This window comes from Eulemur rufifrons, chromosome 24 (assembly GCF_041146395.1).
Source record: "Eulemur rufifrons isolate Redbay chromosome 24, OSU_ERuf_1, whole genome shotgun sequence".
Classification (NCBI taxonomy): Eukaryota; Metazoa; Chordata; class Mammalia; order Primates; family Lemuridae; genus Eulemur; species Eulemur rufifrons.
This window is the reverse complement of record NC_091006.1, coordinates 37,363,902-37,377,951: the sequence shown is the minus strand read 5'-3', so window position 1 is coordinate 37,377,951 and position 14,050 is coordinate 37,363,902. Positions and strand designations below refer to the sequence as shown.

Sequence of the window (14,050 nt, the reverse complement as noted above, 5' to 3'; positions counted from 1 at the left end):
AGTTTTACTTTTCAGTCGTAACCTTAAGCTAATTAACTTCTCTCAGCCTCGGATTCTGACCTGTAAAATAGCTCTAACAAGAGTTTCTTCCTTGGATCCTCCGAGGATTAAGGGAGACGACACTTTCAAAGGATCCTCGGTGGAAACAGTAACTCAGAAAACGAGGGTTCCCGCCTTCCCTGCGTCTTCTGTCAGCCTTGGGCCTCCTAAGCAGCAGTGGGTCCAATCTTTCTCCCTCATCACTACCTTGTTCTGGGCGTATTTTACAAAATCACCCAGCCTTCTGGATTCCTTAGCTTCCTTAGTGTGTCTGCAACCCCACTTCGTCCTGCAGTTTAGCTTTCCTGGCATGATTCTTACAGATTTTGGTTCCTGTTTTTATGCATTCCTCAGCATATGCCTTTTCTCCCCATCTTTTGAATATTAGGGGACAGGGGTTCTCTAGTTGTCATTCCCGCCTTCTTCACTGAAAGTATTCTACAGTGAACTCGGAATTTTATTTTTCAAGGCCTCCCATTCCTTTCACACCTTCTCGTCTCAAAATCTAATATTTCTCCCCTGGACCTGTTTTCTAATGCGTCCGACCGCCCGCGTTCTCTGTGTCCGGTAACACCCCAGGTTTCTGCCTCCCCACGACCGGCCGCTGCTCCCCGGGTCACATCACAGCAGCGTCGCCAACCCAGGTCTGCTGAGGCCCCAGGCTCTGTGCTGTTCCGGGCAGTGCCTGCAACATGAACCTCCGTACCGGTCTGACCTAACATGGAGGATGAATTGCTTGAGGCCAAACACAAACTGCTGCGGGATGTGCGGGTCACACGTTTACATTGGTATTAAATATATACCTGTCGGAATCTGTGCTTTCTCCCAGCGCTTCACAGACCCGAGCTTTCGGGTGACTGGCATGGCAGAAAGGTGGGTTTCCAGAAACTTCGCCCAGCATTAAAGACTGCGGCGAGGCCGGCCCCCTGCTCGCGGGGAGCGCCGCGCACGGCGCCCACCTCCGCCCGGGATGAGCTCAGCGGCCCGGCCCGGCCGTACCATCGCGGCGCGGGGGGGTTGGCTCCGCCCGGCCCGCGTCCCCCGCGCAGGCTCCGCGGTGCGTCCGGCCGGCGCTTTATAGCGGGCGCGGGGCGGCTCCGCGCTGCTCTCCTGCGCTCGGCTCGGCTCGGCGGCGGCGCCAAGATGCAGCTCAAGCCGATGGAGATCAACCCGGAGGTGAGCGCAGGTGCGGGCCGGGCCGCGCCGGGTGGCCTCGGCCGCTGGCCCCGGCTGACCGGCCCCGTCCTTTGCGCTTCCCTTGCAGATGCTGAACAAAGTGAGTGGCGGCCGCCGCCCCCGCCCCGGCGGCGCCCCCGGCCCCGGCTGCCGGCGGTGGCCGAGCTGCGCCCTCCCTCGGCCCCTGCATTGGGGGTGACTCTGCGGAACCGGTCGGGGGCGACGCAGGGGGCCGCGCCCAGCTGCGAGCGGAGCCGGGCGGGGCCCCGGAGGGCGTGGCGCGGGCCGCGCGGCCTCGTCTACACGGGCTTCGCGGGAGCCACGTGTGGGCCGCGCTTTGTGCTGTGTCATTGCGCCCGCTGGGGTTGGGGTGGGGGCGGCGGGGCGGGGCCGGGCCTCCTCCCGGGCTGGGGTCGGGGTGCGGAGGGGCGCGCGCGCGAGCCCCGCCCCCGGCAGGTCCCCGTGACTCGCCTGTCCCCGCGCGCCTGGCCGCCTCGTCTCCTCCCCGCAGGTGCTGGCCCGGCTGGGGGTCGCCGGGCAGTGGCGCTTCGCGGACGTGCTGGGGCTGGAGGAGGAGACCCTGGGCTCGGTGCCCGCACCCGCCTGCGCGCTGCTGCTGCTGTTCCCCCTCACCGCGCAGGTAGGGCGTGGGCCGGGGTGACGGTCCCCGGGGGCGCACGCTGCCCCCAACCGGCGCTGAGGGCCGCCCCGCCCGGCCTGGGCGCCGCCCTTTCTTGGTCCCCAGTCCCGGCCTCCCCGCTCATCCGCCCAGAGCGGCCTTGGATTGGAAGAGAGGCGGCATCTCAGTTACATCGTCCCGATTAGCCGGGGAAATAATTCATCTACTCATGAGACCCCTTGAATTTGGGCTTCTTTGAGCTTTCCCTTCCGGAAAATGGTTGGTTTTTCTCTTTAAGGGCTGGAACCTGACAGCTCATTGTTCGGTTCCCAGACTCCCACCCAGCTGTAAATGGGGGCAGGGCTTGCCTAAATCACAGGGAAACTATTAGGTTCTCGAATTCTCCATCTCCACTGCCTGGGGTTCTGATGGGTTTGAGGGATTCTTCCCACTCCTCCACTTCCCGCAACGTGCACACTTGGTTTTCAGCCTCGTGAATGTTCCTTTTAAAGCTTAACCATTTGTGTGTTTGTGGTTTCTGTGCCGGAACCACCTCCCTCCGCTTGTCGTTTCTTCTCTGATCTCGTAGCTGATTGGAATAGGTGGTGGGTAGCGCACTCACAAACACCTTCTCGTTGCCCTTTGGATAGTCGCCTCCTACACGTGTGCATGGATGTATGTGCCCAGAGGCTGAGCGTCAGGTCTGAAAACATACAGTGGGATATGTGTTTCCTTGTGACGTTCGGCATCGCAGGAATTAGCGTGGCATTGTCTGTCTCCTATTGCTGTCACTTGAGCCCTGACTTGGGGGTGGCTGACATTGGCTTCGGCAAAGCCCGGGGCATTAGCATTTGCAGCGTCACCCCAGACAGAGAGTGAGGCCAACTGGAACACCGGCTAAGGCTAGGTGTTCTAGAAGCATCCACAGCCTAAACCGAGATGTGTGGGAAGTTCCTGGCCTGCCTTCTAATAAGTGAGCTAGCGTTGTGAGATAAAAACACTTCTCACAGCTGTTAAGATAATGTTGCTGACATGTTTTTATTGCCAACGCCTTTGCTCGGGCAGAAAGGGAGCTGCTGACATTAGCTTCCTTGTTGACCACGTCGGTCTCCTGTCGGTCTCCTGTCGGTCTGCTGTCTTCCACCCGAGCATCTCAGGGCTTTTCTGTTGGAGCGACCATGATGACGCAGAGGTTTTGAGCAGCATCGGAGGCGAGGCCGCCGGGAGGCAGTGTTGCAGCGCGGTTTGCCTTCAAAGCCGGCTGGTCTCCTTTTGCTGGATCAAGTGGATCTTGTTAGAGAAAGAACATTCTAATTTGAACGGCTGTGTTTGAAAGAGCTCAGTGCTTCCTCCTTTAGCTGCAGTTCAACCTATGAGATTTACTGAGCACTTTTCTGCTACACGGACTGCTTACTGGGCAAAACGCTGAAGCAGTTTTAAAGAAAAGTTGAGGTTTTCTAGGTTGACTTCCAAACAAGCTGCTGTTAATTTAGAAGATACATAATTCTGACTAAGAAAATGTTAGGACGTCCTAAATGGTTCACTTCTAAAACCCTGATTTTAAGTGATGGTAAAATATTGACGGAGGTGTCTCCATGCAAGAGCTCAGACAGCCCTAAAGGATGCTGCTATCTACCCCATTTAAAATTTTTATCTACGTTGGGCCAGAAAGTGAAAACTCTTAATAGTGAGTTCCTTAAATAGTGAGATCCTTAAATAGTAATTTAAGGATCTGGTGGTAGCTCTGAAGTGCGAATGTTCTACTAGTTGGAGTTTAAGTTGATTTTATGGAACAAGAGAGCTTATTCCTCTGCTAGTGAACAGAGCAAGCTTGAACTCCAGTTCCAGGTCCAGTAGTGCAAGGCTGCTAGAACTGGAAATAAGTCTCTGATGTTCTGTCCGAATTCTGCTGTTTAGGAGAGATGGGTGTATCTATAGTGTTCTTAGCCCCCTGCTTTTAACTGAGAACTTGACTTTTAAGGTTTTTAAAACGTGTTCGTAGAAGATCCAGACAGGCTTACTAAATGACTGTACAGAAAGCTGGCTGGTGTTTTGAAGACGTCCGTCTCTGAGTCTCCCCCGGTTACCAGTCTCCGTTCTTCTCCCCAAATTGCTAATCTGTCCTCAAATTAAACTATATAGCTGGCAGGGACAGACTAGTGTCACCTCTTCCTCTTGTGAAATCGCAGCCCAACCCCTGGGACTAGTTGTCTTTCCTTTCTAACAAAGGAGGAGAGGGAATAGTTAATTTCTTTCACTAGCTCCTCTTAACAGTTAAGGCTCGTTTTGTTTTTGAGAAGCATACTTGGACAGAATGGAAATTAGAACTTTAAGGAATGGTGAAACATAAACTAACTGGTGGTGGTGCTGGGCGTTACATTGACTGAAGCTTGATTAGGATGCCTTTGTGAGACAGTGTTAAAGGCAGAACACAGGGAACTGGTCTGCTTGTTTTCTAGCGTCAGGACACGCCTTCCCGGCTGCAGGGCTGCAGTGTGTGTAGACAGGCTGGGCAGCATCCAAGGCATCCGCTGCACTGCAGCAGCAGGGCGGAGTCTCGGAACCGGGGAGGCCGGGGCTGGCGTGGGCGCGGGGGCAGACAGGCCTTTCCCTGGGCACAGGCCGGCACCTAGAACCCGGGCTCCCGGCCACACCTCCCACTCGTGTTTCCATTCAGGTGCTAGAACTCACTGTACTGCCATCTGTCAGCTCTCTGTGTTTTCATTTTGAGATATGCAAATGTTTTCTACATTCACAGCATGAGAACTTCAGGAAAAAACAAATCGAAGAGCTGAAGGGACAAGAAGTCAGTCCCAAAGTGTACTTCATGAAGCAGACCATCGGGAACTCCTGCGGCACAGTCGGGCTGATCCACGCTGTGGCCAACAATCAGGACAAGCTGGAATTCGGTACGCGTGGCGTCGAGGCCGCTCGTCCGTGATTTGAACTTGGAATGGGGAGTGCAGAAAGCAGAGTTCACTGTGACGCTTCGGGTCACAACTCCCAGGGTCTAGTCAGCAAATTCGTTGCCTTAACATTTCTCCGAGACCTTGTTTAGTCCTGGCTACTACTTACCCAAATATAATCCTTGAGTGAATTCTTATTCTTCCCTTTGAGGGGAGGAGACTCACCTTCCAAGGTGCATGGTTTGGCTGCTCCCCGGGGGTGGACGTCTCAGCGACGAGCTGTTTTGGATGCGGCTTTGCGTACGCGGTTCCTCTGCTCACAGCCTCGTTGGCTCTGACGTGCAGGAGAGCACTCGAGGGCGGTTAGCGTAGCGGTTCTCACCTGCTCCTGCTCAGTTCTCAGCGATGCTGGAGGGTTAGAGGTGACCTTAAGCCAGAAAATATCAACAGTAGGACATCTAGGTGTCTTTGATGGTTCACAAGCAACAGGAGAACCAAAGCAGCTTAGAGCAGCTGGACGCTGTGTTTGTTCCTTCCGGGAGACACGTGAACCAGGCAGCTGTGAACAAAGTCATGTCAAAGGCTCTGGCTCCTTCCGGGGAATGCCGTGGGGGGTGGGGGGGGGGTATAGGAGAACGAGTCCGAGCCCTTGTGGTTGTGACAGGCACACTTACCAGCACTGAAATACGTTCAGATAACACGGCCATTGTGTGTGGTTTAGACCAAGGGTCAGCAAACGTTCTTAAAAGGCCAGAGAGTAAATCTTCAGGAAGTACCGCTAAGGCTTGACTCTTAGCATACTTTTTAAAAAACTTATTTACTTTTATTTTTTCCCTAACCACTTGACAACCAGAGATCTTAGTGTGTTAGTATACGTTTGAGATTAATAAAAAGACTTTTCTGGCCATAAACATCCAGATCATCTAGAAATTGTTTTCAGAATATTGACTTGATTGAGCCATACTAAAAAGTTGTGGCTTGATCTTTCTGTTGCTTCTGTAGTGAGTCTCACTGTAGAATGCCGTGTTCCTGAGGTCAGAGATGCCGAAACTTCTGGTAACCAGGGTACTGAGAGTGTCAAAGACTTAGACCTGCAGCCGTCCTCGTGAAGTTAAGAGGACTCCTGTCACTTCCAAATTTCAAAATGGTCTCCATTTAACAAATTCAAGTTTAGAGCTGAAAGTTCAAATGGAGTTCTTACGAAATATAAGCTGTAGCTGTGTAATTAGTGTCTTGGGCTTATGCACACAGAGCCGTAACAAAATGCTTGTGTTTGTTACACATGGTAAGTGCTATAAGAAAGTGATAAGAGATTTGAGAGATGGGTTTGAGGTGGGAGGGGAAGGGGGTCGGTGGTGGCAGAGAGCAGAGGCAAGGACGAGCTGGCCGCACGGGAGGAAGGGGGAGAGGCCTTCCGGTCTGGATGCAGCTGAGTAGGGACTTGCTGGAGGAAGGGGCTGGGGAAGAGGGGACAGCTCGTCCGCACCCTTGGGGGCCGTGTTAAAGATTCAGGTTGCTCACTGACTAGCTATGCGAAGGCCTAAGTCAGTGGTAAATGTGGACATATTTGTATTATTATATCTATACTAAAACAAGTATTTTTCTTTTTTTTTTACAGAGGATGGATCAGTCCTGAAACAGTTTCTTTCTGAAACGGAGAAGATGTCTCCTGAAGACAGAGCAAAGTGCTTTGAAAAGAATGAGGTGGGAAGAGAACTTTCAGAGTATCGCTTTTAAATAGCTCTGCAGATTTTTGTGCTGACGATTTTCTCTGTGTTGCAGGCCATCCAGGCAGCCCATGACGCGGTGGCGCAGGAAGGCCAATGTCGGGTAAATGCAAACCGTTGCCAGGCTGCCCTGGTGCTGTGTCCACTGAAATACGTGCAGAAATCTCCACTAGAGCACAGCAAATGTCACCCACCCAAGGACGATTAACACCAGAGAATTCCACCCAAATAATGCTCTGACTAGACCTGTTCAGAAAAATGGCTTTTCAGAAATCTAACTGGCAGTGGAAATAGTCCTGAGTAAATTCAAACAGTATTTTGTTCAGATCCATGAGAAAATATTTGCATGCTATCCATCCAATAAAGGGCTGATAACTAGAATCTATGTAGAACTCAGGCAAATCAGTAAGACAAAAGTCAAACAACCCCATTAAAAAGTGGGCAAAAGACATGAGCAGAAAATGTTCAAAAGAAAATAAACTAATGGTCAACAAACATGAAAAAATGCTCAGCGTCTCTCATCATCAGGGAAATGCAAATTAAACCCACAAAGAGATATCACTTAACTCCAGTGAGAGTGGCTTTTACCAAAAAGTCCCAAAACAACAAACATTGATGTGGTGTGGAGAGATAGGAACACTCATACGCTGCTGGTGGGACTGCACACTAGTGCAACCCCTGTGGAAAGTGGTATGGGAAACCTCAAGAGCTAAAAGTAGAGCTGCCATTTGGTCCAGCAGTCCCACGACTGGGTATTTACCCAAAGGAAAATAGATCCAAATGAGTCTGATGGAGCAATACCTCCCCTAGTAATTGGGCATTTTAAATATCCTTCTCACAGACTGTCAGGGAGAATAAGATATATCAACAAGGACAATTTCTAGAAGGCTTAAATGTCCCATAAATCTGAATAGAACCTCTGAATCAGCTCCTGCTCTTAAGTCAGATGACAGTGACTTCGTAACTGCAGTTGGCTCTGCCACCTCCTAATCTTGACCTGGGTGAGACGCTTACCTTCCCCCTAAGCCTTACTTTCCTCCTCAGTAAAAATCTGTAACAGTAGCATCCTCATGGAGTTCTTCTGATGGTTACAGTGTATCTACCTTAATGGGCTTAGTATGTTGGAAGTATACAAATAGTAGCTATAATGATTTTTAAAAGCACAAGCAAGTTGGTTCAAGCATATTTCACTTGAATTGCAAGGTAATTTATTTTTAACAAGTTCATCTTGTACTCATTTTCAAAAAATTTCTTGACTCTCTTCAGGTAGATGACAAAGTGAATTTTCATTTTATTCTGTTCAACAACGTGGATGGCCATCTGTATGAACTTGGTATGTTTCACTCTGTTTTTTAGAATCCAATATAGTTTCATGTGTTCTTCTGGGCTTAATTTCTTGTATGGTGTGACTTTATAGCACTTGGTGTATCATTTTTTAAATTTTTTTTATTTTCTAAAATGATTCAGGGGATACAAGGGCAGTTTTGTTACATGGATATATTGCATAGCAGTGAAGTCCGGGCTTTCTGTGTAACCATCACCCAAACAGTGTACATTGTAGCCAGTAGGTAATTTCTCCTCCCTCAGCCCCTCCCCACCCTCCCCATGTCATTGTTTATGAAGCCACAGTAACACGGTATTCTCCTGGGGACACTTAACCCCTTATCAAACCCAGAGCAACTTCTCAGGCAGCTGACCTACTGAATGAATGGCTTTAGTCACAAACCAGTAGAGAGAATAAATCTGGTAACCAGTGGAGGTGTGCGTGTTCAGACTTTCTCTTTTCATCTGCTCCTACAGCATCCTCTAGTATCAGCCTTTTCAGGGAAAGAGTACTTTTGGGAAAGGATCAGTGCCTGAATATGACCTTGTTTGTGTAAAAAGAGTTTGGGCGCGTTGGAGTAATTTCTATTAACTGGTTTATGACATAAGATTCTTCCTTTTCCTATTAATGCAGGAAGACTTGCAACAGTGTTGCCTCCAGCCGAGACCCTGCCTGTGGGCATACAGGGTGGAGGAGACGGGGGGTGGGGGGCGATCTGCAGTCATTGGGGGGCAGTGAAATCCCTTCTTGCCTCCCCCTCCCCTGTACCCAGGGCCCCGGTCAGAGCTTGCACCTGACTTCTGCTCCGTGGTCCTTCCCGAGAGACGGGGCACGAGCCCCTCTGTGAGTGGAGCTGAACTGAGCTTGTGTGATCTCCTGGGATGGAGATCGAGGAACACTTGAACCTCATTTGCAGCCTGTCGCTTCATAACCAGGCTTCCTTTTGTGGGTTTGGCGGTGGTATTTGGAAGAATCTGAAACTCCCCTGTGGGCTGGGACAGTAACCAGACAACATGCAGAGAAAACTGACGTGCCTGGCTTCCTTGTTACAGATGGACGGATGCCTTTCCCGGTGAACCATGGCGCCAGCTCAGAGGACTCCCTGCTGCAGGTGACCTTTGACATGCCTCTCTGTCTACTGGGGCCCACGCTGCTTCGGCTAAATTGTCTATTCTCAATGTATTTCAGTACAGCCAGCACCACCTGTCTGGGTTAACAGCACTCGTTAGGCCTTAAAGATCATCTTAGTAATTCTGTCTACCTGATTTTATAGCAAGTGGTTTTAAACAGGATCCCTCAGAGAAGCCTTGACTAATCTGGTTCGTGTGTCGTCTTTAGTGCTCGGCGAGAATGAGCCTGAAAGCCGTTGCTTTGTTTCCCTGTGGCATTAAGGTGACCATGGTGCTCCTGGCAGATGACATCATGGCTAAACAGCTCACAGAACAGCAACCCGAGCCCTTTCCTAATCCCTGCAACACTGCTGGGTTTGGGTCAGTCTTGCAGACAGTGATTTTGTTTAGGTGGTGAAATTCAGGAGTTTTTCTTCCCACGTGGTTCACTGTTACAGAATGAGAGAAGCAGATTCAAAACATACCCGACAGGAGCTTGAAGACCCAGGATCACCCCTTGATTCTGGGCAGGAGTTTGCAGACTGCTCTAGGCCCCTTCACCCTAAAAATGAGTCTCAGAGTTGAATCAATTTGCTGTTGTAAAGGCAGATGCTCAATTATGATAAAATACAAGCCGATGTTAAGGTTTAGCCACCTCATTTGCAGTGATAGCTGGTTCTCTTTGGAGAGCTTGCTGTGTGCAGGCCAGGCGAGCCTTTCCGTAAGGGGCCAGATAGAAGATATTTTAGGCTTTGTGTGGCGTGTGGCATGTTGCTCACCTTCAATTCTGCGGTTTCAGCTCTAGGGCAGCCCGTGGACAGTGTCTAAGTGAATGTGTGCCTGTGTTGCACCAAAACTTCCTCACGAAAACAGGCAGCAGGCTGGGTTTGGCCCACAGACTGAGTCCTGTGCTAAATGCTGTTCTGAGTGATTTCTATCATTTGTAGAATTATTTTAATGACACAGTGAGGTGTGTGTCATCACCTCCATCTCACAGATGAGGAAACTCAGGTGTCAAGAGGCTGAATAATGCCCAAGAGCAATGACGTAAAGGCAGAGGCACGATTCAGACCTAAACAGGGTGCGTCTAGAATCTGTCTCCCAGTCGCCGGCCAATACGACTTTTCCTTGTAAGAACCTGTCTTTGGAGCCTCACAGACCTGACGGCCTTAGGGTTGCAGCACATCAAGCCTCCCTGGGAGGGAGGGTCACCGTGTCTGGCTGGCTGTCGTACACACCTCGTGTCAGTGAAAGCCAGTTCTTGTTCTGCTGCTGAATAATCATCGGGAATGGAGAACAGATCTAGAGAATAGATCTAGGTTTGCATGACAGAGTCAGAATTCACCTGTGGAAGAGAGTAAGGACAGAGGCAGAATTTCTGGTCTTTGATCCCTTTGGGAGAAAGACTCTGGTCTTTCTAATAAAGCTTTGAAGGTACGTGCTAACTCATCTCTGAGATACTGATTCCATAAAAATGTGCCCCATGTTAGGGTATCTCACACTGTTACATGAGTAGAATTTGAGGTGTAGGGAAGGGAAAACTTTTTTTTTTTTTTTTGACTATTCTAATTAGAATCTCACATAAGATTAAATGACATTCTAATTAAATTAAACCAGCATCTTAGTTAGGTTCTTACCCTAAGTAAGGCTGGTTCTACATGGTTAAAGATGTTTTAGGTTATCTAAATGTCACACGAAATCACTGTTAAACTGGTGAGAAAGTACATAAACTTAATCCAGGTACCCTAAACTTGAACGCATGAGGTCGCTGCACGTTGTCTGTTGAGAAGATGGCTTTTCGCTTCCCTTAATGTGGAAATCAGTGCCGAGTCCTATAGGAAAGTTGATTTGGGGAAGGAAGGTCTGGAACATTGATATATTAGAAATTCTTGCAGATAAAATGCAGATGCCAATCTTGATCCCCTTTAGTTTCTAAATGTGGTTCTAGAGCAGGAACAAAACTCCACGGGTTGATGCTTTTTAAGGGCAAACTCGTTGAGTTGGTGATTTCTGGACTTTCGGAGCTAGTGTTCTATTATTCCACATCACAGAGCATTCCTTTTTCTTTCAGGCCTTACATTTAGTGTGGCTCATGGAGATTTCTTTCCACTGCACTTTTTTTTTTTTTTTTTTTTTTTTTTTGAGACAGAGTCTCACTCTGTTGCCCAGGCTAGAGTGAGTGCCATGGCGTCCTAGCTCACAGCAACCTCAAACTCCTGGGCTCAAGCAATCCTCCTGTCTCAGCCTCCCGAGTAGCTGGGACTACAGGCATGCACCACCATGCCCGGCTAATTTTTTCTATATATATTTTTAGCTGTCCATATAATTTCTTTCTATTTTTAGAGGTGGGGTCTCGCTCTTGCTCAGGCTGGTCTCGAACTCCTGAGCTCAAACGATCCGCCCACCTCGGCCTCCCAGAGAGCTAGGATTACAGGCGTGAGCCACCGCGCCCGGCCTCCACTGCACTTTTTAGAAATTGAGCAGAGTAATTGATCGATTCCCAAAGCATTTAAGCCCTGGAATCTGGTAAATACCTAACATTGGGGTCAGTTTTCTGTTACCAGTCTTTGTAATCTAGGTCTTAGACGTAGTAACACATGTCTCTTCACCATAAATCTCTAAGAATCCATCACTGGTCTGTACCTGGAATACTAGCAGGTAAACTTTGAGGCTGTTTTGCAAACTGTTCGCTTAGAAGAAAATGGTCTCCACTCCAGGAATTCCTAAGTTAGGAGAACTTTTCTCTTATGTCCTCTTACAGCAGAGAGATCGATTTTCTATCTGGTTTAGATTTGAGGAAAAGGACATCAATAGTTTAGTTTTCTCACCAAAACCAGGCCCAGGGTGAGAGAGCGCAGAGCATTTGGGGGAAGTGATGAAGGAGTCGGAGCCTCTGAAGTCAGACCCCCGCCGTGTTCCTGTCCTGCCCATCACCGGGTGTTTTCACTCTTACCTTAAGCCCTGGTTTTCAAGTTCAACGAGGGATTTAAAGTCGATCAGGGTGAACTTTGAGCATTTATGGGCCTCGGAGGTACTTTCCCTTTGGAGCTTTTGTGCTGAGCTCTTGCTGTGTGGGTACTAACGACACTCCTCCTTTTCAGGACGCGGCCAAGGTCTGCAGGGAGTTCACCGAGCGCGAGCAGGGGGAAGTGCGCTTCTCGGCGGTGGCCCTCTGCAAGGCGGCCTAGAGCCCTGCGGGGGACTTGGCTCTTCCCCTCGTTCCCCTCCCCAGGCGTCTAGAATGCTCCAGTGTTTGTGAAACACAGCTGTCCTCCCCGTTCCGCAGACGAGCTCTCCCCCAGCCACACCCGAGCACGCGCTGTCCATCAAGCCAAGCCTGGTGTGAGCCTCAGACGGCGAAGCCTCCCCCATTGTTCGTCTCGTACCCACATACCCGATGCTTTAAACGCCTACGTGGCTTTGTGTCTGTAAGTTGAGCCCTGGATGTGGTTTAATTGTTTGTCCTTACGAGGAATAAATCTTTTCTGCTGATAAGAGATGAGCTTAAACCTGTTCTCGCTTTCTTTTACCTCTCCCCCAGCAGACCTCAAATTATTTTTATAGCAATCTACAAAGGTTTTCCACATAAGCACCTCACAGAGCACAGCTAAGAAAATTACCATAAAAATACTGGTTTAGTGTGTCTCTAGATTTTTCGTATGCATTTATAGTCCCTATGTGTACCTGTAGAAACTAATGTTTAAAAAATTTTAGAGTATTTTTTGAATAATTGTAGATTTATGGGAAAATTGAAGATATTGTAGAATTCCCATAAACTTCCTACCTAGTTTCCTCTGTTGTTGAGATACTGATACGTTATTAACCCAAGTCCATGGTTTATTCAGATTTCCTTCGTTTTTACCTAATGTCCTCTTTCTGTTTCAGGAAACCATTATATTTAGTTGTCGTGTCCTGTCAGGCTCCTTTCGGCTGTGTCAGTTTTTCAGACTTTCCTTGTTTTTGATGATCTTGGCCGTTTTGAGGAGCACTGGTCAAGTATCTTGTAAGACGCCCGCCTGTGGGGGTTTGTCTAATGTCTTCTGATACTTGGGCTAGGTTTGTGGTTTGGGGGAGGAAGGACACAGAAGTACCATTTTCTTCTTATAAAAAGGGCACACAAGCATGAGTCACCACTGTCAGTGACGGCCCTGATCACCTGGCTGAGGGGGTTGTCAGGTTCCTCCACGTGACGCTGCTCGCCCCGCCCCCCGCCCCGCCCGCACTGAGCTCTCTGGAAGGGGGTCCCAGAGCACAACCCACGCGGGAGGAGTGGGGGTTGTGTTCTGTCTCCTTGAGGGCAGAGCATCTCCGTACATTATGTGGAATTCTTCTGCAAGCGGGATTTGTGTCTTTTTCACCGTTTCTATCAGTATGAACTCAATGTACCTTACACTGTGGGTGTATATCATGACCCAATACCACAGGCCCAAATTGTGTCGGCTTTGGCCACTGGGAGCTACTTCAGTTGGCTCCTTTGACACACCCCAATCAATGTAGGGCTTTTTAGCGGTTCCTGTCTACAATTTTTTTTTTAAACAAATGTCTTTGGCATTTGTTAAACCTTATTTTATAGATAAATGTATCCTTATTGTATAGATAAAGATATACTATGTAATTTATACGCTTTCACTAAAGATTCAATGAAGACACTTGTTCTCAACACAATGGATACTTGACTGTGACCGTTCCCTTCTGGTTACACAGATGAAGGGCAGTGGGGGAGGGGACCCGGTGCTTCTGCCTTTGCTGTTCGCCTCACGGACGTGCTCTGGCCTGTCTGGTGCACGGAATCCAGGTGATTTGGATCTCAGCTGCCTTAGTGTTTTTAGCTCCCATTCTACACTGATTTTTTTTTTTTTTTTTTTTGAGACAGAGTCTCACTCTGTTGCCCGGGCTAGAGTGCCGTGGCGTCAGCCTAGCTCACAGCAACCTCAAACACCTGGGCTCAAGCAATCCTCCTGCCTCAGCCTCCCGAGTAGCTGGGACTACAGGCATGCACCACCATGCCCGGCTAATTTTTTTTTTCTATATATATTTTTAGCTGTCCATATAATTTCTTTCTGTTTTTAGTAGAGATGGGGTCTCACTCTTGCTCAGGCTGGTCTTGAGCTCCTGAGCTCCAACGATCCTCCCACCTCGGCCTCCCAGAG

The 14,050-nt window shown here is 49.1% G+C and overlaps 1 protein-coding gene across 1 annotated transcript; it reads left to right on the top strand.

The window, feature by feature from the left end:
* The first annotated feature begins 1,182 nt into the window (after positions 1-1,182).
* Positions 1,183-12,121, top strand: UCHL1 (ubiquitin C-terminal hydrolase L1). Its single transcript, XM_069457670.1, has 9 exons — positions 1,183-1,215; positions 1,304-1,315; positions 1,727-1,855; positions 4,593-4,743; positions 6,359-6,444; positions 6,523-6,570; positions 7,734-7,800; positions 8,844-8,902; positions 12,002-12,121. Exons 1-9 carry the CDS (start codon positions 1,183-1,185, stop codon positions 12,086-12,088), a joined length of 672 nt encoding a protein of 223 aa, XP_069313771.1. The 3' UTR covers positions 12,089-12,121.
* Positions 12,122-14,050: the final 1,929 nt, after the last annotated feature.

Coding starts and splice junctions, on each gene's coding strand:
- UCHL1 (XM_069457670.1), top strand. CDS start 1,183: ATGCAGCTCAAGCCGATGGAGATCAACCCGGAG. Junction 7,801..8,843: donor TGGCCATCTGTATGAACTTG/GTATGTTTCACT, acceptor TCCTTGTTACAG/ATGGACGGATGCCTTTCCCG. Junction 8,903..12,001: donor CAGAGGACTCCCTGCTGCAG/GTGACCTTTGAC, acceptor CCTCCTTTTCAG/GACGCGGCCAAGGTCTGCAG.